This window comes from Sorex araneus, chromosome 2 (assembly GCF_027595985.1).
Source record: "Sorex araneus isolate mSorAra2 chromosome 2, mSorAra2.pri, whole genome shotgun sequence".
Lineage (NCBI taxonomy): Eukaryota > Metazoa > Chordata > Mammalia > Eulipotyphla > Soricidae > Sorex > Sorex araneus.
The window spans coordinates 25896738-25918853 of NC_073303.1; the positions used below are offsets into that span (position 1 = coordinate 25896738).

The 22116-nt window shown below is 59.5% G+C and overlaps 2 protein-coding genes across 4 annotated transcripts in view; both read right to left on the bottom strand.

Annotated features, from left to right (window-relative positions):
• DEF6 (DEF6 guanine nucleotide exchange factor) overlaps nucleotides 1-17265 on the bottom strand; it is a 32294-nt gene extending 15029 nt beyond the window's left edge. Inside the window, exons 1-3 of the mRNA XM_055127372.1 lie at nucleotides 17016-17265; nucleotides 1736-1876; nucleotides 721-906 (exon numbers count right to left, since the gene is read on the bottom strand). Of these exons, the coding sequence (XP_054983347.1) occupies nucleotides 721-906; nucleotides 1736-1876; nucleotides 17016-17111 (423 nt within the window). The 5' untranslated portion in view covers nucleotides 17112-17265. The remainder of the gene's footprint in view (nucleotides 1-720; nucleotides 907-1735; nucleotides 1877-17015) is intronic.
• A 1597-nt stretch (nucleotides 17266-18862) lies between these two features.
• ZNF76 (zinc finger protein 76) overlaps nucleotides 18863-22116 on the bottom strand; it is a 32141-nt gene continuing 28887 nt past the window's right edge. Inside the window, exons 10-14 of one of the 3 annotated variants that reach the window (XM_055126900.1) lie at nucleotides 21801-22034; nucleotides 21539-21705; nucleotides 20695-20810; nucleotides 20080-20194; nucleotides 18863-19656 (exon numbers count right to left, since the gene is read on the bottom strand). In XM_055126900.1, the coding sequence (XP_054982875.1) occupies nucleotides 19552-19656; nucleotides 20080-20194; nucleotides 20695-20810; nucleotides 21539-21705; nucleotides 21801-22034 (737 nt within the window). In that variant the 3' untranslated portion in view covers nucleotides 18863-19551. Of the gene's footprint in view, nucleotides 19657-20079; nucleotides 20195-20694; nucleotides 20811-21538; nucleotides 21706-21800; nucleotides 22069-22116 lie in introns of all 3 variants that reach the window. The other 2 variants (XR_008628542.1, XM_055126899.1) reach the window with 2 other exon arrangements.

Consider the following 22116-nt stretch of genomic DNA (forward strand, 5'->3'; position numbering starts at 1 on the left):
AAACAGGACTGGGCTGGGAGGTGGCTCAGACACGGAGCACTGGCCTGGCATGTGGAGGCCCTGGGTTCGAATCCCGGCACCACCCGGGGAGAAAGACCCCAGGGGTGAACCGCCCGGCTCCTGCTGCCCTCCGTGTCTAGGTCTCTGAGCGGGGCCTGTCCTGGTTCTTCCCTCCAGAGAGGCGGGGAGGGAAACAAAGGCTGCACTGCCAGGCGCGGTGCGGGCAGGAGGAAGGCCCCGCAAGGCCCCCCCGTCGCTTCCCCTCTGCTCAACGTGCCACCTCAGCTCTTTATTTGGGGGAAAGGGGTGGGCCACACCCGGCGGTGTGCTCAGGGCTGACCCCTGGGTCTGTGCTCAGAAGTGACTCAGGGGACCTGGGGATCGAACCCGGGTCAGCCGCGTGCAAGGCTGGCTCCCTCCTCGCTGTGCTACTATTGCTCCGGCCTCTGCCGTTGGATCTCGAGTGTGCTCGTGGATTGGGCGTCTCCGGGGAAAGGAGACTCCTCAGGCCATTTTCCCAACAAGGCGGGCCAACAGCCCTGAGGGAAATGAAATCGGGGTCTCCCAGGACAAGGTGGGACCATGCACGGGCAGCTCCGGGGAGACAGCCGAGAGTGTGGACGGACCAGCCGTGCGAGCGGGGAAGAAGGGGTGTGTGAGGAAGGACAGCGGCACTTCGGCCTGGGGCTGGGAGCTGGGCACAGTGCCAAGGGGCCTCACCTCGTCGGGAACCATGATGAGCGGGTACTTGTCCTCGGACAGGAAGTTGAAGAGGCACCAGAGGCGGAAGGCGTCCTGGTTGGAGAGGGCTCCGCTCCCGTTGTTGTCCACCCGGTAGTTCTTCTTGGCCGTCAGGGTCCAGCACAGCTCGTCGAAGTGCTCCTTAACGAACGCGCCCTCCTCCACCTGCCCCAAACCTGCTCATCAGCCCAGGCTTCCGGCTCCCCGGGGCTGCTGGGCCCGTCGCCCGCAGCCGCACTGCCCCAGCACTGACCCCACTCACGCGAGTCGGTCACCCGGGACACCCGGCCCTCAGCCCGGGGGAGGGAGGAAGGGGAAAGCCCAGGCAGAGCATGGGGCCTGAGTGCCGAGTGGGCGGTGTTTGCCTTGCACGTGGCTGACCCAGATTTGATCCCTGGCATCCCACCCAGATGGTCCCCTGAGCACTACCGGGAGTGATCCCTGAGCGCAGAGTAAGCCCTGAGCACTGCCAGAAGAACAAAAACACAGAAACAACAAAAAACCAAGACAGACTGGGCTGTGAGGGGGCAAGGTGAGGAGGGGATCTAGGGGAGAGGGAAGACGAGCCAGGGATAGGGGAGACGACGGGAGCGGGGTGGGAGGGGGGTAAGGGACAGGGAGGGGTGAGGCCCAGGGGAGGACAGAGAGGGGACAGAGCGGGGAGGGAAGACCGAAGAGGGGGAGCAGAGACAGAGGTAGGAGGGAGGACAGCGGGGAGCAGAGGAGTAGATGGTGAGAGGCAGGGGGCAGGGGGAGGAGGAGAAGGGGAGCCCAGCGGGGAGAGAGGAGGAGGAGGAGGGCAGTGGGAGAGAGCCCACTGTCCTGGGCACAGGTGCCTGCTGGGCTCTGCAGGTGTGCCTGGGCAGGGAGTAGGGGGGGTGTGAGGACAGAGGGAGGGGGTGCCGAGGGTGAGGTAGGGGTGAGTGGGGAAGGGGCCTGAGAGCAGGAACGGGGCTAGGGTGCCGGGCAGGCTGGAGGCGGGCGAGGGGCTCACCTTGTCCAGAATGTACTTGTTGAGGTACGGCATGTAGCCCTGGCTGGACACGGGGCCGTCGTCATCATCCCGGAAATGCTCCTCCAGGGCCACCGGGTCATGTGGAATGTGCAGTACCGTGTACAGGTTGTGGGACAGCACCTGCGACAGGGGGGACAGTGCTCCCTGCTCTGCGTGCCGCATCGTCTCAGTTACAGCCCTGACTAGGACACGCAGACAGCACTTTCTACCGCACCCCCGTTCCCATAGCAACCGCTCACGGGGCCCGCGTCAGCTTCACCCCCTCACGTACGTATCCTCTACCTGCGGCCGGCCGAGAAGGAGGTGCCAGGACCGCAGTATCTTACCCCAAGGACCCAGAGTCGGCATGAGCTTGGGGGCCCAGCCCAGCTCCGGGGTCTCCCAGAGCCCCAGCACGTCCTGTGAGGTGGTGCGGGGTGGAAGGGTTTATCACTGGCTGCGTCAGAGACCAGTGTCCAGGCTGCAGTGTCCACCACGGGGCACGAGGATGCAGCTCCGGCCACTGCCCTCAAGAGATGAAGGGAAGAGGCGGGAGCGATAGTTCAGCGGGTGAGGTGGGGAGGGCATTTGCCTTGCACGCGGCTGACCGAGGTTCAATCCCTGGCATCCCATATGCTCTCCCAAGCGCCCCCACGCTCCACCAGGGGTAACCCCTGAGAGTTGCTGGGTGTGACCCAAAAAGCAGAGAGAGAGAGAGAGAGAGAGAGAGAGACAGAGAGACAGAGAGAGAGAGACAGACAGTCAGAGAAAGATGAAGGGGAGCAGGAGCAGGTGGAGATGGGGGACCATGGGCTGGCAGGGCCTGGGTCCAGCAGGGAAGGCCACCAGGACAGGGATGCTGGAACTATCCGAGAAAACTAGGAAATCAAGAAAACAGAAATGGCCTTGGCGACAAATTCTACTCCAGCGCCTTCACAGGTGACACGCGTACTGCGGCTCCTGAGTGATGGGCCCTCTCTGCCCTGTGTCTGGATACCACAACCACCATGATACAGATATGACGCCCGTGCCGTCACGTCAGCCGAACACTCTGACGTGTGGGGACCTTGAGAATGAAAGGCAGGGCTGGAGCTATAGTCCAGGGAGGAGGCATTTGCCTTGCACTCGGCCGACTCAGATTTGATACCCAGCATCCCATATGGCCCCCCTGAGCACCGTCAGGAGTAACTCCTGAGTGCAGAGCCAGGAGTAACCCCTGAGCATCACCGGGTTTGACCCCAAAAGCAAAAAAAAAAAAAAAGAAAGAAAGAAAGAAAGAAAGAAAGAAAGAAAGAAAGAAAGAAAGAAAGAAAAATAAAAAAAAAAGAAAAGAAAGGCAGACTGAGGCTGGAGAGATGGTTCAGGGAGTAGAAAGCTTATCTGGCACACAGCCGACGTGGGTTCGATTCCCGGCATCCCATATGGTCCCCTGAGCACCACCAGGAGTGATTCCTGAGTGCAGAGCCAGGAGTAACCCCTGTTCCCTGCGCATCGATGGGTGTGGCCCAAACTCTCCCTTCCGGTCCCAGAAGAAGAAGAAAAATGGCAGAGGCTGGAGAGACAGGGTAGTGGGGAAGGGGCTCGCCCGGCACGTTTGACCCTCGGGGGTTACTCCTGGCTCTTCACTCAGGAATTACTCCTGGTGATGCTCAGGGGACCATATGGGATGCTGGGAATCAAACCCGGGTCGGCCACGTGCGAGGCAAACGCCCGACCCGCTGTGCTATCGCTCCAGCCCTGGCTCACGGGATTGTAAATCACGGAGCCTGACAGTAAAGAGGGAAAGATGGCGCCTGCCACAGAGGCCGGCAGGGAATGGGAGGCAGCTGGGGACGCGGGTGGAGAAAAGTGGACTCTGCTGCAGGGACTGGGACGGGAACACTGTACCCCTGGAACTCAGTCAGGAATAATTTTGTAACTCACAGTGACTCAATAAAAACATTTCCCCCCCAGAGAATGTTGTTTTAAAATATTCAATATTGGGGCTGGAGCGATAGCACAGCGGGTAGGGCGTTTGCCTTGCACGCGGCCGACCCGGGTTCAAATCCCAGCATCCCATATGGTCCCCTGAGCACGGCCAGGGGTAATTCCTGAGTGCAGAGCCAGGAGTAACCCCTGTGCATCGCCAGGTGTGACCCAAAAAGCAAAAAAAAAAAAAAAAAAAAAAAAAATTCAATATTAGCATGTGAAAAGTTTTCCGATCACTGACATTCATAATTGGAAAGGTAATAATAAGCAGGAATATTCATAGCACTGTCGCACTGTCGTCCCCGTTATTCATCGATTTGCTCAAGCGGGTACCAGTAATGTCTCCATTGTGAGACTTGTCACTGTTTTCGGCAAATCGAATACGCCATGGGTAGCTTGCCAGGCTCTGCCGTGCGGGCGGGATACTCCCGGTAGCTTGCCGGACTCTCCGAGAGGGGCAGAGGAATTGAACCCGTGTCAGCTGTGTGCAAGGCAAACACCCTACCCGCTGTGCTATCAGGAATATTCATTATGGGGAGCAAGGCAGAAAAAAAAAGTCAAAACTAAAGTGCTTTCCTCACTAGCATTTAAGCCTGGAGTCAACTCCCCTGGCTTTTGGGCCACACCTGAGGCTGCTCAGGCCTTACTCCTGGCTCTGTGCTCAGGCATCACTCCCGGTGAGGCTCAGGGACCAGATGTCAAGCTTTTAAACTGGGTTTGGCTGCAAGCATGGGAAGTGCCTCCATACTATCCCTCTGGCCCCTGTCTTCACTCCTTTATTCTCTTTATTTACTTATTTAAAAAAAATTTTGGGGGGTCACACCCAGCAATGCACAGGAGTTACTCCTGGCTCTGCACTCAGGAATTACCCCTGGCAGTGCTCAGGGGACCATATGGGATGCTGGGAATCGAACCTAGGTCGGCCGCATGCAAGGCAAACGCCCTACCCACTGTGCTATCACTCCAGCCCCTATTTACTTATTTTTTAATAAATTTATTTTCAGCCACACCCAGCGATACGCAGGGCTTACTCCTGGCTCTGTGCTCAGGAATCCCTCCTGGCAGGGCCCAGGACCGTAAGGGATGCCGGGGATGAACCTGGGGCGGCTGTGTGCCAGGCACGCACCCTCCTCGCTGCACTGCGGCTTCATTGCCGCTTTGTTCTCGTCAGTGAGGGGAGCGGGAGAAAGGAGCGAGGCTCCTCCTGGGTGTCCTACTGGCCTCAGGGTCAACTTTGCAAAGTGGGAAGTGGGGGGTGTCTAGCCACGGGCTCAATGTTCCTCCTTCCCTCACTTCCCTCCGGGTGGCCACCCGTGACCCCTGCCCCAGGCTTGTTCAGTTCTGCGTCTCTGGTTCAGAGGAGGCTGGAGTTCCTTCCTGATGCACTGTGGGGAGACAGCTCAGGGCTGATGGTGTACTCTGCATGTGGGATCCTGGGCTCGGTCCCCTGAGCACCCCTGGGAGGAGCCCCCACACCACTGGCGGTGGTCCACAAGCCAAAATCCAACCAACCACCCGTGTGCTGGCCCATCCACTCCCCATTGCGTAGTCAACAGGCCAAAAACAGTAACAACGAGTCTCACAATGGAGACGTTACTGGTGCCCACTCGAGCAAAACGATGAGCAACGGGATGACAGGGTGAACAGTGTGTGAACATAAATTTTTATAACGAATAAATTATAGACCCAGGTAGTGCTGGGTTGCCAGGGTAACTATAAATGCTTGTAAGGTGATAGTGTCTCAAGAGTTTAAGTGCATACAAACTGCTTACAAGTTTTAGGTCCCAATTTCCCACTCTACACCCACCAGCAAAGACTCAGTACCCCTCCCCCACCCTGCACTCAGCTCTCCCCGTCCGGTCCACGCTCTGCCATGGCTTTCACTCTGTCAGCAGATTACGGGAGTTTGTTTTCCTTAGACATGGTCTGTTCCTTTCCTCACTATCTTTATAGACAAATACACATGGGATCATTCACTCTACGGTTTTCTCCTTCTGGTTGACTTTGCTTCACACAAGAACCTCCAGTTCCACGGACGTGTAGAAAAATGCAAGATAAAGGGGAAGATATTCTTGATTACCCAGCCATCCGTTCTTTTACATATTTTTCTACTTGTTGATATCATGGGCTGGAGCGATAGCACAGCGGTTGGGCGTTCGCCTTTCACGAGGCCGACCCGAGTTCGATTCCTCCGCCCCTCTTGGAGAGCCCGGCAAGCTACCGAGAGTATCGAGCCTGCGTGGCAGAGCCTGGCAAGCTACCCGTGCGTATTGGATATACCAAAAACAGTAACAATAAGTCTCTCAATGAGAGATATTACTGGTGCCCGCTCGAACAAATCAATGAGCAACGGGATGACAGTGACAGTGATATCATGGGCTGGAGCGATAGCACAGCAGTAGGGCATTTGTCTTGCACGCGGCTGACCCAGGTTCGATTCCTCCGCCCCTCTCGGAGAGTCTGGCAAGCTACTGAGAGTATCTTGCCCACACAGTAGAGCCTGGCAAGCTCCCCGTGGCATATTCAATAAGCCAAAAAACAGTAACAAGTCTCAAAATGAAGACATTACTGGTGCCCGCTCGAGCAAATCGATGAGCAACGAAGTGACAGTGACAGCTGATATCATGTCTATTTTATTGTTTAGCTCTGGGTAGGGATCTGGGCACCAGATTCGAGACCAACCTTAGGTTCTCACTTGCTACATGACCCTGGGTTTCAAGTCTCCTTGAGCTTTAAAATTCATTAATGTGGCCCTGCACATATCTATTGCTTCACATGGCTAAGAAAGGCAGACAACTTGGTCATGTCGAGTGTGCAGAAATAAAGCCCTTTGTTCCCCTCCTACCCTCCCGTATTCCCCGGTCTCTCTTTGTAAGGATTAGCTTTTTCATAGTAATATATTTACACGCTCTTTCAGAAGGAAAAGTAGATCCTAACATTCCCAGGCACTTTAATAATGTTGCCATTGGAATAATATATATTCATAATATATGAATTGATTGTATAGGCACTTTCTATAATTATTATTACCCTTATTAAACTTTCATGTCATATCCAAAACTTACTTTTTGGTATAAGTTATTACACCTTACTTCTCCCTCTGTCTTTACTAGTACCTAGATCTGACAGTTTGACATGAAGCGAGAAGCCCGCACGCTCCTTCTGCCCTTATTTGGGTACTGCTCCTTGGTTGTCCTTTGACAAGGGCCAAGACCTTGTCCAAGACCGCGGGCACCCGGCCACGTGGCTGCAGGACTTGCCCCTCCGCGCCCCGTGGCGTGGCTCAAGGTCGTGCTCACGACCAGACCACATCCGGCCAGAGAGAATCAGGCCAAGTCTTTTGCTTCCTGGAGTAGAGAAGGGGATTGTTCTTTTTCTTGTTTTGGTTATGGTTTTGGTCTTGGGGCCACAGCTGGAGGTGCTCTGAGCTTACCCCTGACTCTGCACTCAGGAATCACTCCTGGCGGGCTCAGGAGACCATATGGGATGCCAGGAGTTGAACCCAGGTTGGTCAGGTGCAGGGCAAACACCCTGTCTCCTATATTATTGCTCCAGCCCCTGCCTTCTCTTGATCTTTCTCTTTTTTTTTTTTTTTTGGCTTTTTGGGTCACACCTGGTGATGCTCGGGGTTACTCCTTGCTCTGCACTCGGGAATTACTCCTGGCAGTGCCCGAGGGACCATATGGGATACTGAACCTGGGTCAGCCGCATGCGTGCAAGGCAAACGCCCTCCCTGCTGTATTATCACTGCTCTATTTTTTTTAACCTAACAAATTGGCATAGATCAGAGATCTGGCGATGGCTCAGGGATGGGGGTGTATGCCTTTTGCATAAGGACCTGAGTTTGGTCCCCGGTACTACATGGCTCATTAAGCACCAGTGAGTATCATCCTGGAGGACAATGAGTGCCAGCAGGATGGTCCAGGTAGCCCCCAGAACCTCTAGGTCTCCCTACAGAATCACCTGGTCTGGGGGATTGAGAGTTGCCAAGAGGTCCCCTGAGAACTGTATGCGTGTGTGTGTGTGTGTGTGTCTTGGGGGGATGGACATAGATACAAAAGACTGACAATATCAAGTGCTGAGGTTATAGAGAAATGGGCACTTGGGTGCCCTGTGGGATATGAGCTGGTCAGCTGTCTGGAAGGCAAGAATTGATCGAACTCAAAACTAGGCACGAACAATCCCCTGCAGATGCTCCAGGGAAAGCTCCGTGCACCAGCACACTCCCAGAAGCACGCCTGGACTACGGACACTCAGACGTCAGCCCAAGGGACTGGACAAAGAGAAACAGGCCTGGGCAGGAGGCCCAGGAACCAGCCCTGGTGGCCCCTGGTCCTCTTGAGGAATGCCAGGTGCAACCCCCAAGCAAGGAACCGGGAGTAGCGCCCCAGCACTTCTGGGTGTGGCCTCCAAACCACACAACTATACACACAGAAATAGAAGACAGGGGCTGGAGAGAGAGCACAGAGGGAAGGGCATCGCCCCCACTTCCCCTGGGTCCCCTGAGCACCATCAGGAGTGATTTCTGAGCATAGAGCTGGGTGTGGCCCCCAAACAAACGAACAAACAATAACAGCAGCAGACTGCCTGGGGCTCCTTCCCTGGAGACAGGTGTGCCCCGTCTTGGACCTGTGCACAGATAAAAAAAGTTGCAGGTCTGCTGGGGGCAAGTGGCTGGGGAGACAGCTTTGATCCAGGAAGCACGTGCACCCCCACACCCACCCAGAGCATCTCTGGGGAGGCCAAGAATAACAGTGGCGGTGGGGGCTGGAGAGTGACTAAGGTGCTAAGTGGCTAAGGTGCTGCTTGCCTTGCAGGCGGCTGACCCAGTCTGATCCCTGGCGACCCCTATGAATCCCCAAGCCCACAAGGGGTCGCCCTGGCGTGGCCCAAAAACAAACAAAAGAATAACAGCGTGGGGGGGGGTTGGTAGGTGGGGGGGCCTGGAGCAATAGCACAGCGGGTAGGGCGTTTGCCTTGCATGCGGCTGACCTGGGTTCAAATCCCAGCATCCCATATAGTCCCCTGAGCACCGCCAAGAGTGATTCCTGAGTGCAAAGCCAGGAGTAACCCCTGTGCATCGCCAGGCGCGACCCAAAAAGCAAAAAAAAAAACAACCAGTGGGGTTTTCAGGTAAAGAGTAAAGTAAGGCACAGGCATGCTGTACATTGCTAATAAGAGTGTCGATCTGTTTTGCCTTAGATTTTGTTTGTTTGACGGCCACACCCAGGTGCTCAGGGCTTACTCCTGGTTCTGCCTCTCTAGTATCTGGCACAGTGAGGTGGTTTTAGTTATTTATTCTGATTGGGGGCAGCCCTTGGCACTGTCAGGAGCTGCTCCTGGTACACTGCTTAGGGTCACTCTAAACGGTGCGTGGGCATCGTGCGGTACTGGGGATTGAACCCAGCATGCCCCGAAGGCGATGCATGCAGGCTCACCCTTTGAGCCATCTCCCCGGAAGTCATTCTGTTACTTTTCTGTATGAGCAGACCTGGAAAGAAAAAGCATCCTATGACGGCAGGAGGGGAAAGTGAGTCATAGAACAAAGTTTTTGCAAAATGAACATGTGAGAAAAGATTTGGCTAAACCACGGAGAACTGTGACTTCAAGGAGGCTGAAGTGAAGAGGTCAAGGGCTGGACAGGGAGAGAGAGGACAGGGGTTAAGTCACCGGTCTTGCATGTGGCTGAGCCGAGTTCGATTTCCTGCATTACATAGGGTCCCTGGGAATCACGAGGGCGTGTGCCCTGAGCATGGCTAGCTGTGCCCCCCCTCAAAAACAGAACAAAACAAAATCCCAAAGAACCAATCCAAACAGTAGCCAAACACATGGTTCCGATCAGTACATTCATTTGTCCACAGGCAAAATCTAGCAGCTCAGCAACTGCTAAGAGCCATGCTGCACCCAGGACACCTCATCTTCCTAGTCCCTCACTGGGCTTGGGATGAGTTTTACCTGGTCACGCTTGACTTTTTGGTACACTTCGCCTTCTTGAACACTCTATTCTTCTGCGCTCATTTTTTTTTCTTTTTGGGTCACACCCGGCGATGCACAGGGTCACTCCTGGCTCATGCACTCAGGAATTTACTCCTGGCGGTGCTCGGGGGACCATATAGGATGCTGGGAATCGAACCCGGGTCGGCCAAGTGCAAGGCAAACACCCTACCCGCTGTGCTATCGATCCAGCCCCTGCACTCATTTTTTTAAAGCAGTTTTTTTTTTTTCAAATTTGTTTGTTGTATTTTTGCCACTTTAGGGCCACACTCAGCTGCTCAGGGGTTACCCCACGCTCTGCTCTCAGGAATTATTCCTGGCAGGGCTTGGGGGACTATACAGGATGCTGGGGATCGAGCCCAGTTCGGCTGCGTGCGAGGCAAATGCCCTACCCGCTGTACTATCACGCTGGCTCCAGCGCATGTTGTTTCTATGACAAATTTTTGTAAACAATAGAGATAAAAATTAAGCATGCCATTAACCGCTGTTATTCCTGGAGCCCGTCATTAAGCTGCTCAGTAAGAACATCATTTTCAGTTCCCTGTTGGTCTGAGTGTCGGCCGTTCCTGACGGCATTCCTGCAGAGAGCTGGGCACAGTGCCACAGACAGGTTCTCTGCCTGACATGGCCCGTGGCTTCTTCTCTGACCTGCCTTTCTCGCTCATTCTCTCCGGCTCCTTCCCTTCCTCAGTCATGCCAGGCACACTCCTACCCCAGGGCCTTTGCATACCTTATCCCAGCCTGGGATACCCTTGTCCCAGCTCATGGCCTGGTTCACATACTCTCCTCCTTGTTTGCATTAGAAACATCAGGGATTTTTCAGGTTTTTCACACTTGGTTTTCATTCTTTGTTTGGGGGCCACATTTGCAAGTACTTAAGGGCTTGGGTGCTATCTGGGGCACCGGGGATTGAACTTGGACTGGTGTCATGCACCAGGGCCCTACCAATGGTACTATTGCTCCAGCTACCTCCTTGGTCTGTTTCACCCCCTGCTGTGCTCAGGGCTCACTCCTGGCTCTGTGCTCGGGACTCACTACTGGCTCTGTACTCAGGGCTCACTCCTGGCTCCATGCTCAGTGCTCACTCCTGGCTCTGTGCTCAGGGCTCACTCCTGGCTCTGTGCTCGGGGCTCACTCCTGGCTCTGTGCTCGGGACTCACTCCTGGCTCCATGCTCAGTGCTCACTCCTGGCTCTGTGCTCAGGGCTCACTCCTGGCTCTGCGCTCAGGGGCTCACTCTTGGCTCCATGCTCAGTGCTCAGTCCTGGCCCTGTGCTCAAGGATCACTCCTAGCTCTGAGCTCAGGGTTCACCCCTGGCTCTGTACTCAGGGGCTCACTCTTGGTTCTGTACTCAGGAAATCACCCTTGGCTCTGTACTCAGGGCTCCCTCCTGGCTCCATGCTCAGTGCTCACTCCTGGCTCTGTGCTTCAGGGTTCACCCTTGGCTCTGTACTCAGGGGCTCACTCTTGGCTCTGTGCTCAAGAGTCACCCTTGGCTCTGTGCTCAGGGATGACTCGTGGGGCTCCGGGGAACAGATGTCGTGCTGGCATCAAACCCAGGGCCAGCCATGCACAAGGCAGGAGGGGCCTACCCACTGTACCATCTTCCCTGCCCCGCTGCTGTTTCACTCCACCTGGCTCAGATGGACGCATCCTAATTCCCTACCTCACTATTGCCCGGGGACCAGAAGGGAAAACAGAAAAGTGCCAAACCTGATGGAGTGTCTCTAAACAGGGGGCTAGTGGGGTCAGAGTGATGGTACAGCTGGCGTGACCCGCAAACGAAACCCTGAAAATAACAAGGGGGCTAAGTGGCTAAGTGTCTAGACCCCCTTCCTAGCCTTTCACCCAAGGTGGAGCCCGGGAACCAACGGGGTCAGAGTTGTGAGGAACTGAAGGTTCAGAGCTCAGCGGGGGACGACAGGCTTCCTGTGCTGGAGGGAGGTGCGGGCAGGGTGTGACTGACGACTAAGGGTTGTGAGCTGAGGGGGACGGGCTGGGGAGGAAGCAGCAGCAGGGCGGGGCTCACCTGCTGATGGCTATCAGTCCTGAGCCCTGGGGAGCCCCAGGGCTCCAGGATGGGGGTGTCAGGCCCAGGTCTGGCCCTGGAACCCCGCTCTGGACCTCTGATCACCTGAGCGCCATGTTCTGGGCCGCCCCGGCCCTGACTCAGAGTTTCCAGGGCTGGCATCCAGGTGCAGTGCTCACCGTCAGAGACGCCGGCGCCGCCACAGCCCTGACCTCTGGTGGGCGGGCAGCAGTGACCTTTGAGAGCCTGCCTTGCTCCCGGGTTCCACTGGAGGCGTGGAGTCCTCTGAGAGCCAAGTGTGAGGAGAGGGGCTGGCGCCAGGCCCCTTGTAAGTTCTACAGCTCCCACAGATCAGGCGTAACTGCAGATGGGGGTGAGGGGGAGCTGCGGGGTGCAGGAAAGCACCCAAGCACTGACCTATGGTTGCAGAAAAGAAAAAAAAAAAGGGAATGATCTCTCTCTCCCAGATGCATCTTGGAACCAAGGAACTCTGAAAAACAAAAATTACAGACTGGGGGGCCGGAGAGAGAGAAAACAGAGGGAGCCTGCTTTGCACGTGGCTGACTGGGTTCAATATCGTGTCCCGAGCCCCACCAGGAGTGATCCCTGAGCACAGAGCTGGGAGCAAGCCCTGGGCATCTTTGGGTGTGGCCCTAACACATATACAAAGATATAGACTTTGAGGGGAGGGGTTTGGGGGTTGAGCCTACCTGGGGGACGCCCCTGGAAAGTGCTTAGGAATCATTCCTGGGGCTGGAGCAATAGCACAGTGGGTAGGGCGTTTGCCTTGCACGTGGCCGACCCGGGTTCGATTCCCAGCATCCCATATGGTCCCCGGGGCACCTCCAGGAGTGATTCCTGAGTGCAGAGCCAGGAGTAACCCCTGTGCATTGCCAGGTATGACCCCCCCCCCCAAAAAAGAAATCATTCCTGGAGGTTCTTGGGGGGGACCATGTGGTATTGGGGTGACAAGTCCCACCCATCTCCCTGGCCCTAAAACCAAGATCTTTAAAGAGTTACCGATGGGGCCGGAGCAAGAGCACAGCACGAATTCAATCACGCCAGAGTCCAATCTTCAGCAGCCCATATGGTCCCCTGCACCCTGCCAGGAATGATGCCCAAGCCCCGAGCCAGGAGTAAGTCCTTAACACAGCAGGGTGTGGCCCAAAAACCGAACAAAGGAGTTACTGAATGTCCTTCTCTGTGTACTAACGCCCAGCCACTCTAATGAGTGAGGAACGGACGGGGTGAGAACCTCTGGATGCATGTCCCGCTGAGAACAAGCAGGCACGGAGGGCCTGGATGTCAAGGTCGGGTTTCCTGCCGGCCCCCGCGTGCACTTGGCTGACATCTGCTCCTCTGGGCGGGCTGGGACAGCTGAGGGGTGCTGGGAGAAGGGCAGGGTCTCACCAGCTCACCCAGCCAGGCCCCTGCTTGTCCCCCTGTGCCATTCAGATCCCAGAAGTCAGTGGGCAGGGAAGGGGTGTCGCGAAGCTGATGCCCCCCACCCCGCCCCTGAATCCTAGACTCAGTTGCTCTTCACTGCCCCTCCACAGGAGAAGGCAAAGATGCTCAAGGCGCAAGAGGCCCCTCCTGGTCCCAGGATGGCCCTGGGTGGTCCCCAAAGTTCAGAGGACTTGGGAGAACAGAGCCGAGTGGGGAAGACCCCCCATCCTGCAAGCTTCCATCCTGCAAGCAGCGGGACTGCTGGCTCCTGAGAGCCTCATCTTGCCAGCCTGGGGAGACCCGGGGCTCTGCCCCTGCAGACCCCCAGTTCCTGCAAAAGACCCCGCTTTACAAATGCCCCCGGGGCTGGCCGCCAGGGAGCTAGGAGGCCCCATTCTTGGCTTTCCAGAAGCTGCTCACTCGGAGGCGAGGTGACCCCGGAAACCCATCCTCCGCTACTCTTGCGTTTGCTCTTTTTGAATTCTGGGTCACACCTGGCAGTGCCGGGGCGGGGGAGGGGGGACTCCAGGCGTCAATCACACTTCAGCTCGGCGGCCGCATGTCAAGCAAGCGCTCCGGCCCGTCGCGCTGCCTTTCTGGCCTTTACAGCTTCTTTTACTTTAAAACCTCTTTCAGAGAAAGCTTGGCGTGCTAGTAAGCAGGGAGGGCGTCTGCCTTGCACACGGCCAACCAGGTTTAATTCCCGGCACCCTGTAGGGCCCCCCAAGCCCTGCCAGGAGCCATCTCTGAATGCAGAGCCATGACCAAGCCCTGAGCCCAAACCCCAAAATAAACAAATAATAAGAAGTTCTTTAGAGAAAGAAGCGGTGGGGACCCCACAAAATCCTAGAGTTAGGCCAGAGAGATAGCACAGGACTAGGGGGCTCGCCTTGCACATGGCGAGCCTCAGTTTACCCCCCAGCACTGCACAGGGTTCCCTCAGCACTGCTAGCCGGGACCCCTGGGCACAAGTCAGGAGGAAGCCCTGAGCACCTCTGGGTGTGACCAATCTACCACCTATCCCCCACCCCTCCACCCACACCCCCCCCACACACACACACTCAATCAAATAAAATTTCTTAGGATCTGAAAAAATTCTGGGTTCATTTTGGAAAGAAATACCACTCTGTCACAAGCCCCCAAATAAATCTTTTATTCTGTTTTGCTTTTTTTATGTTTTTTTTCTTTTTGGGTCACACCTGGCAATGCACAGGGGTTACTCCTGGCTCTGCACTCAGGAATCACCCCTGGCGGTGCTCAGGGGACCATATGGGATGCTGGGAATCGAACCCAGGTTGGCTGCGTGCAAGGCAAACGCCCTACCCGCTGTGCTACTGCTCCAGCCCCCTGATTTGCCTTTTTTGGGAGGCGGGTGGCTATGATTCTTATACCAACCTATATTTCACTATTCCCAACACACCCAGAGAAAGACCAGTGTGTTTCCTACAAGAATTTAAAACGGAGAGATAGTACAGTGGCTAAGGCACTTGCCTTGCACGTGGTCGACCCAGATTCCATCCCCAGCACCCCATATGGTGCCCCGAGTCCACCAGGAGTGATCCCTGAGCACAGAGCCAGAAGTCAGCCCTGAGCACTTTTCGGGTATGGCTCCAAAACCACGACAACAAAAATAATTCAAAACAAGGCAAACTCCTCCGGTTTCCCCCAGGCTTCTCAATCCGACTGCCTGGGCCTCACGGAGAAGCTTGCGGTGGCGGGGGGGCGGGGGGTCTCCTGTCTTTGTGCCTGTCCTGGGCTGAGCCCCCCGGGGAGAGAAGTGAGGACCCAGGCAGAGCCTCCTGCCGCTCCCGGTGCAGGACCCGAGGGGAGAGTTCTCGTGAGCACGGGCTGACCCCAGCGACTCCTCCCTCTCTCCCTCAGCCTTCGCAGCGGGGGCCAGGGGACCCGCCTGTCGCATCTGCTCTCCCCTCCCCTTCTGACCACTTCTGCCTTGCTCCTGAGCCGGGTCTCGGCCCCACCCCCCGCAGCGTCACGACTTCCTCCCGTTCTAAAGTTCCACCTCGATGGCCTTGGGGAGAAAGAACGGTCTCCCCCGGGCCTTCCTTCGTGGGCGCAGGGCTCTCCCCGTATCTGCCCCCACCGTCCCCCAGGCCCAGACCCCCCGCTGCCTGCTCTGGATGGGGTGAGGGGGCAGGGCAGCGGCAGACAGCCCCAGTCTACACGTTCCCACTGTCTGGGGGCCAGGCTGGGAGGTGGTGCTGGTGGGGGGCAGGGAAGGGGCTGCTGCCGGCTGTGCTTGGGGCCGGACCCCAGGCTCCTGCGTGCAGGGCTTGTGCGCAGCCCAGCAAGTTCTCTTTCGGGGCCTTCGCCACAGCATCTTCCCTACAGATATGAGACCTGTGGCGGGCCGGGGCGGGGAGGGGGCAGTGGGCGTGAGTTAGGAAACCCACTAACGTCAGGCTGATGCATCAGCAAAAGGGGAAGCACCCGAGGGCTCTACCGGCAGAGGTGAGGGGCAGCAGGAGCCCGTGGAGGTCACGGAGACCACAGGCAGTGGGGAGAAGCGCGGGGGTGTCATGGCGTCACCGAGGGGGACGGCTGGGAGAGTTCCAGAAGTCTGGGTGGGGAGCGGGCGGTCCAGGCACGCACCAAGCCCTTCGGGGGGCCTTTCCCCAATGCCCTACGAGACCCCCAGCTGGACCACACGGACGGCGATGCCAAGGTCTACGCAGCAGCATGGCAGGAGGTTCCTGCAGGGAGCAGGGTCGGGCCCCGGGGAAGTCCAGGCTCCCTCCCGGGGTGCTCACCCAGCGGGTGAGGGGGTGGGGGCCTGTTCGGGACAGGCACGCTCGCAGGGGGTGCCTGTCCTGACCTATTCGGCTTTCAGGTGTCCAAACTCCTCCTCCTCGAGGTTTCCTGGAGATGGCACCCTCTTTCCGGCCGGGGCCCGGCGGATGTCGAGGGTCACCCCAGGAGTCTAGGGCCTAGCTTCACCCCAGGCACAGAGTCTGCTAGTGTGACATTTGGGTGTTTTCCAGCCCCCTGCCTGCGGGGACCCCCTGCTGACACCTCCTACAGTGACCAACAGACACACAGACTCTCAGACTCTTCCTGAGATCCTACGAGCCATCTTTGGGGGTTTGACCCCCAATGTTCGAGCCTCCGGGGAGTCGACCCCTGAGACGGCGCCTTCCCTCGCTGCTTGCTTGCTCCCAGCCCACCGGGGAGGGTGGAGAAGGCAGCCCTCACGGGGCTGGGTCCCGGGCGGCTGAAACTCCTCACTCGTGGGCCAAGGAAGGAACTTCCGGGCCGTGCTGGAGGGGCCTTATTTCTGGGCTCGGATCCTACCCCTCACCTGGGGTGTGAGTTTCGAGGACCAGGGTGCGCGGGGAGCTGGGGCAGCAGGTCCACGGGGCCTTAGCCCCAGCCCTCTGGCAGCCGTGCCCCCCGGAAGAGGCAGGTGCCGGGGGACCCCGGGGACCAGCCTGGCTTTGGGGCTGGAGAAGCCTGAAGCGGGTCGCGGCTGCGGGGTGGAGGGGAGTGAATGACAAGCACCGACTAACTGTCTCCCCAGGGAGGAGGATGCGAGTCCGGACTTGACCCGAGAGTTTTCTGCTCATCACCCAGTCTGGAGCCGGCCTGGCCCTCAGGACCCACCCCACCCGCCACCCTCCCGACACAGCACCCCCGGGGCCGGGGCTCTCGGCGTACTCCTTCCCCAGGGTGGGCGGACGATGGGCAGCAGCCGCCGCCGCCGTCCCCGGGGCCGCGGTGCCCGGCGTTCAGCAGCGCGCGGGCCCCCTCCGGGTGGCGCGCGGGGCTGGCGCGGCTCCCGCGCGCCCGACGGCAGCCCGCGGGCCCCCCGCGCCGCGCGCCCCTCACCTTGAGCTGGGACTTGGACACCTTGCCGCTCTTCTCCACGTCCAGCGCGGTGAAGGCGTACCAGATGGACTTGAGCAGCTCCTTGCGCAGGGCCATGGCTGAGCACCCGCCCGCCCGGCCGGCCGGGGGCGGCTCCGACGCCCAGATCCGGTTTCAGGAAATGCAAACGGCTGCCGAGACCGCAGGGGCCCGGCGGAGCGCGAGCTCCACCTGCCTGCGCGCCCGGCCCGCCCGGCCCGGCTCGGCTCGGCCCGGCCCGGCCCAGCGCCCTCGGCCCCGCGCCGCGGGTTCCGCGACGGCCGCCCCGCCGGACCGCCGGTCCCGACCCGGCCCGGCCCCGTCAGCCCCGCGCCGCGGGCCCCGTGACGGCCGGCACCGGGCTGGGCGCCGGGACTCCTGTCCCCATCACCAGCCCTCGTACCCCCTCGTGCAATTCCCTAGCTGGGAAGGCACCGAGAAGGGGCCCCTCCGCGAGTGTCAGGAATGTTCGAGAACGGCTGGGCAGGCGAGGCGGCGCGGAGAAAGCGTTCCTTTGAGGACCTTCTGGCCGGCCTGCGGTGGCGGTGGCAAACAAAGGCCACAATGCAGGACCGGGGGAGGGACCAGGCTGCCCAGGCCGCCTCTCCGGGTCAGGCCACTTGGCTGCCGCCCATCCTCCGGGCTTTGGCTCTCAACACGCCCAGGGCACTGCCCGCTCAGGGCTACACTGAGGGAAGCACGGGCTGGGCGCCTGGGGACCCCCCACCTTCAGGGGGGCTGGCGGCAGGTGGTGGTACCCGGCACCTCCATCTCCGGCTTCAATTAATTCCCTGCGGGCCACACAGGCCCAGTCCAGGGCCGAGTAAAAGAAATGGGCTCAGGCCATGGGGGACTCCCTGGCCTGGGTGGACGCGCTGCTGGGGTTCGAGGGGAGGGTCCCGCTCCCGGGAGGAGGGTAAGGGGGACAGCTGGTGGTGGCGCAGAGGGAAGAAGCTCGTGTGGCTGCTTATTCTCCAGCAGGCCATGCCCAGACCTCCCTTCTTTCAGCTTCCTCTGTTTCCCCTTCCTTCCAGTGGGGGCTTTGAGCCTATCACCTCCTTCCGTGGGATAGCACCCAGGCCGGGGGCGGGGGCATTCCATGACATGGTCCAGCCCTTGAGATGGGCACCCCTAGGGCTGGGTCCTGGAGTCAAGATGTTCGCACCAGGGGCACAGCGGGTAGGGCGTTTGCCTTGCATGCGGCCGGCCCGGGTTTGATTCTCAGCATCCCATATGGTCCCCCGAGCACCGCCAGGAGTAATTCCTGAGTGCTGAGCCAGGAATAATCCCTGTGCACCGCTGGGTGTGACCGGAAAAAAAAAAAAAAAGATGTTCGCACCAAAGACTCTCCGTCACCTCGACGCAGCCCCTCTCCCCCCACCTCCACCCGATGTGGGGGTCTGCCAGTGTGGCTGTGTGCGGCGTAAGGGTGGGGGCATGCGGACCACGCAGGTCAAAGGAAGGTGGGGACCAATATGTCTGCACACAGGAGGCCCAGGTTCAATCCTGGCATCACACCGTCCCCTGAATACCACAGGGAGTGACCCCCCGAGCACTGCACGCCCCCCCAGACAAAACCAGATACCTATCAGCAGTGCATTTAGAGGCCTGAGGCCCAGCGGCGCCTGGGAGCAGTGCCCGCCGCCCGGACACTCCCCACCCGCTGGCCCTGTGTGCCCATTCTGGAGCCAACGCGCAGCTCTGTGGCAGGAAGCCACTGGCAGGTCCTCAGGGCTCAGCTCAGCCCCCGCCTTCCACCAGATGATGCCCCGGCCAGGTGCCACGTGCACGGGGCACCCAGGGGGCCCGAGGCACAGAGGATCCAGGCGGAAACTTGAAACTTTTTATTAAATACTCATTCACCCGTTTGCCATCACCGTCCAGAGCAGGAAAAAAATTATCAAAACGGAATTAAAAAAAAAATGTAAACCCAAATCCCCAGTATGTACAAGGCCGCTCTCTGCCTCTCTGCCACAGAGAGGCGGTGGGGGGGGGGGATGCTGAGGAGGTGGGGAGCGGGGGGGCTGGGCACTTTCTCTGCAGCCGCAGACCCCTGAGGGATGCTGATTGCAACGGGGGAGGCCAGGCGTCGCTGCTGGCCTCCGGCAAGTGCGTATTGCTGAGAGGGGAGCTGGCTGCCCTCTCCCCGACGGGCAGTGACCAGCGCGAGTGGACGGCCAGTCCCTATGGAGCCCCGCTGCCACCTGAGCAGGGGAGGGGATGGTGGGCACAAGGGTGCTCCTGAGTGGGAGGGGCGTCGGCGCCTGCTGACTCCTGGGGGGCGGGGTCTGGGTGCAGGCTGGCATCCAGTCTGTTCTCCTGAGCGTCTGAGGATTGAGCACCCCTGGTTCCAGCTGTCAGCCCTCCGCCAGGGCAGGGCTGCCGTCCCCTGCTCTCCTGCTGCCCTCGGCCCTGGAGACGCGTGTGGCCACTTTCCAGAAGCTGGCCACGGGCTGGGCACCCTGTCTCCGACGCGGTGTGGTGCAGTGCGGTGCGATGAGGGACCCAGCGCTCGGGCTCAGCAGCCACTCTCGGACGCGGCAGCCTCCACAGTGATGGCCCCGTGCCGCATGGCAGCCGTGGCCGCGCTGATGGCTTCCTCTAGGGTCTGCGGCTCCTCCAGCTGCGGGAGGTGGGGGGGAGGGTGGACGACAACACAGCGGCTGCAGTGCACGCTCCCCGCCTTGCCCCGTCCACCCCAAGCCACACATTCATCGCGGGGGCCCCCAAGCAGTCCCTGATAAACACGCTGCCCAGGGTACTATCAGGTAAGGCACGGCTGGGAACCGAAAGGGTCCGGGCTCAGAGTGACCCCCATCACCACCCGCATCACAGGAGGACCCCGGCCTCCCGGCTCTGCAGAGGAAGATGTGGAGACGCAGAGAAACAGCAGAGAGGCCAATCCAGATGTCAGTGACAGGGGGCGGGGGGGGGGGAGGCTGCGGGGGCCAGGTGGGCAGTGTGGAGGCGGGCGGGGGTGGAGGGGGGTTCGTGCCTCCAGGCCGCCACATGCCCCACAGAGGAACCCCCACTCCCTCCCACCCACCTGCACAGCGATGTGAGTCCCGTTGGCCGTGGCCAGCAGCGCCACCTGCTGATGGTGAAGGGACGTGACACCTGTGTCCTCAGCCACCACGGCCCCAGAGGTAATGATGGTGACCTGGAACAGAGAAGAAATGATTCCACCCCACCCAGGGTCTCTCCGCGGGAGCAGGCTGGCGAGGTGAGGGCTGGACGGCGGTTGAGAAACTGTCCCTCCACGCCAGCCAAGGGATTCCCAAGCCGCGAGCTTGGTCGGGGAAGACCCTTTCCTTGGTGGGATCTTGCCACTTTTGAGGCTTGACCCCTGGGAAGGCTGCACCTGAACGCCACCCCCAACAGAAGAACAAGAAGAAGCCCCAGGGGCTGGAGCGATAGCACAGCAGGTAGGGTGTTTGCCTTGCACGCGGCCGACCCGGGTTCGATTCCCAGCATGCCTTGCACTCGGCCGACCCGGGTTCGATTCCCAGCATCCCATATGGTCCCCTGAGCACCGCCAGGGGTAATTCCTGAGTGCATGAGCCAGGAGTAACCCCTGTGCATTGCCGGGTGTGACCCCAAAAGCAAAACCAAACCAAACCAAAACAAAACAAGAAGCCCTAAGCAAATGCCCGGTCATCTGGGCTGTGTCTGGGTGCCACTGGCGCTGACCGTGGAGGCAGTGTGTGTGCCGGTGGCTGGGATGGTGAGGGTGGTGGCACTGCCCAGGGCCTGCTGGCCTTCTGGGGACGGGCTGACCTGCCTGCGGGAAGGAAAGCGAGGGGGCACCCCCCAGGCACACAGAGCAGCTCTGTCCCCACGTGCCCGCTGGAAGGACACCACACATCACCAGGATGAGGGGGTCGAGGGCACAGTGCTCAGGAGGCCCCAGATTGCAGTGAGTGGCCTCTGTCCACCCTGCCCTCTCCTGCGCTGTCCCCTGTGATTCAGGCTCTCCAACCAACCCTCTGGTCAGCACCAGAGAACAAGTGAAGTGAGGACAGGACAAGGGCCGGGGGCAGAAACGCAGCTGTCCACACCACCCGGGCTCTGGCCCCGATGCCGACTGGCCAGCCGTGGGGCACGGAGGATGGGGGGACCCAGGGAAACGGCGGCCGTGTCCTCGCAGCCGCCCTGAGCCCCCCTCCCCCCTGCCTGCTGGGAACAGGCCTCCCTGGGATCACTGGCATCTCAGCCTCAGCCCTGAAGTCCACCAGCTGAGGAGAAAACCTGCGCTGGGGCCCGGGGATGCACAGCAGGGAGGGCACTAGCCTTGCATGCGGCCAACCCAGGTTCAATCCCCGGCATCCCACATGGTCCCCTAAATACGGGCCAGATGTGGCGTAAAAACAAAAAAATAAAAATGAAACAGAAAATAGAGAAACTGCACGTGTGGGGGCGTGGAGGGGCGGTCAGGACACTATCAGACCCCTGGGAGTCCTGGGAGGTGAGTGAGGGGCCCCCTCCGGCCGCCCCCTCCCGCGTACCTGCTGGGCACCGTCCTGAGTGATGAGAGCCACCTGCGGGGCGCCGTCCCCCTCGGTCACCATGGCCACCTGGGCTGGGGCCTCGTCGCCCTCCTCCTTCACCTCCGAGAGGTAGGCGATGCGGGGCTGCTTGGGCGGCGGGGGGCCCTCCTCCGCGGCAGAGGCGGCTGCGGGGGCGGCGGGGGAGTCGCGGCTGACGCCTGCCCAGCTGGGCGGCCGGGGTCCTCCCTGCGCCCGCCCGGCCGAGCCCGGCCCCGCCCACCTTCCAGCTGCTGCTGCTCGTACAGCGCCTGCTCGCTCTCCTCCGTGGCCTCCAGCTCGCCGTGGGCGCTGCGCTTGTGCATGGCCAGCGTGGACGTCTGCCGGTAGGTCTTGCCGCAGGTGCTGCACGTGTAGGGCTTGCAGTGCGTGTGCACCACGTGGTGCTTGTACAGGCTCGAGTACTCGGTGAAGCGCTTCCCGCAGCCCGGCACCGTGCACACGTAGGGCTTCTCCCCTGGGGACACTGGGCTGTGAGGGGGGCAGTGGGGCTGGCCGAGGGGCCGGGCACAGAGTGGGCGTGTGGGTGTGGGTCACGT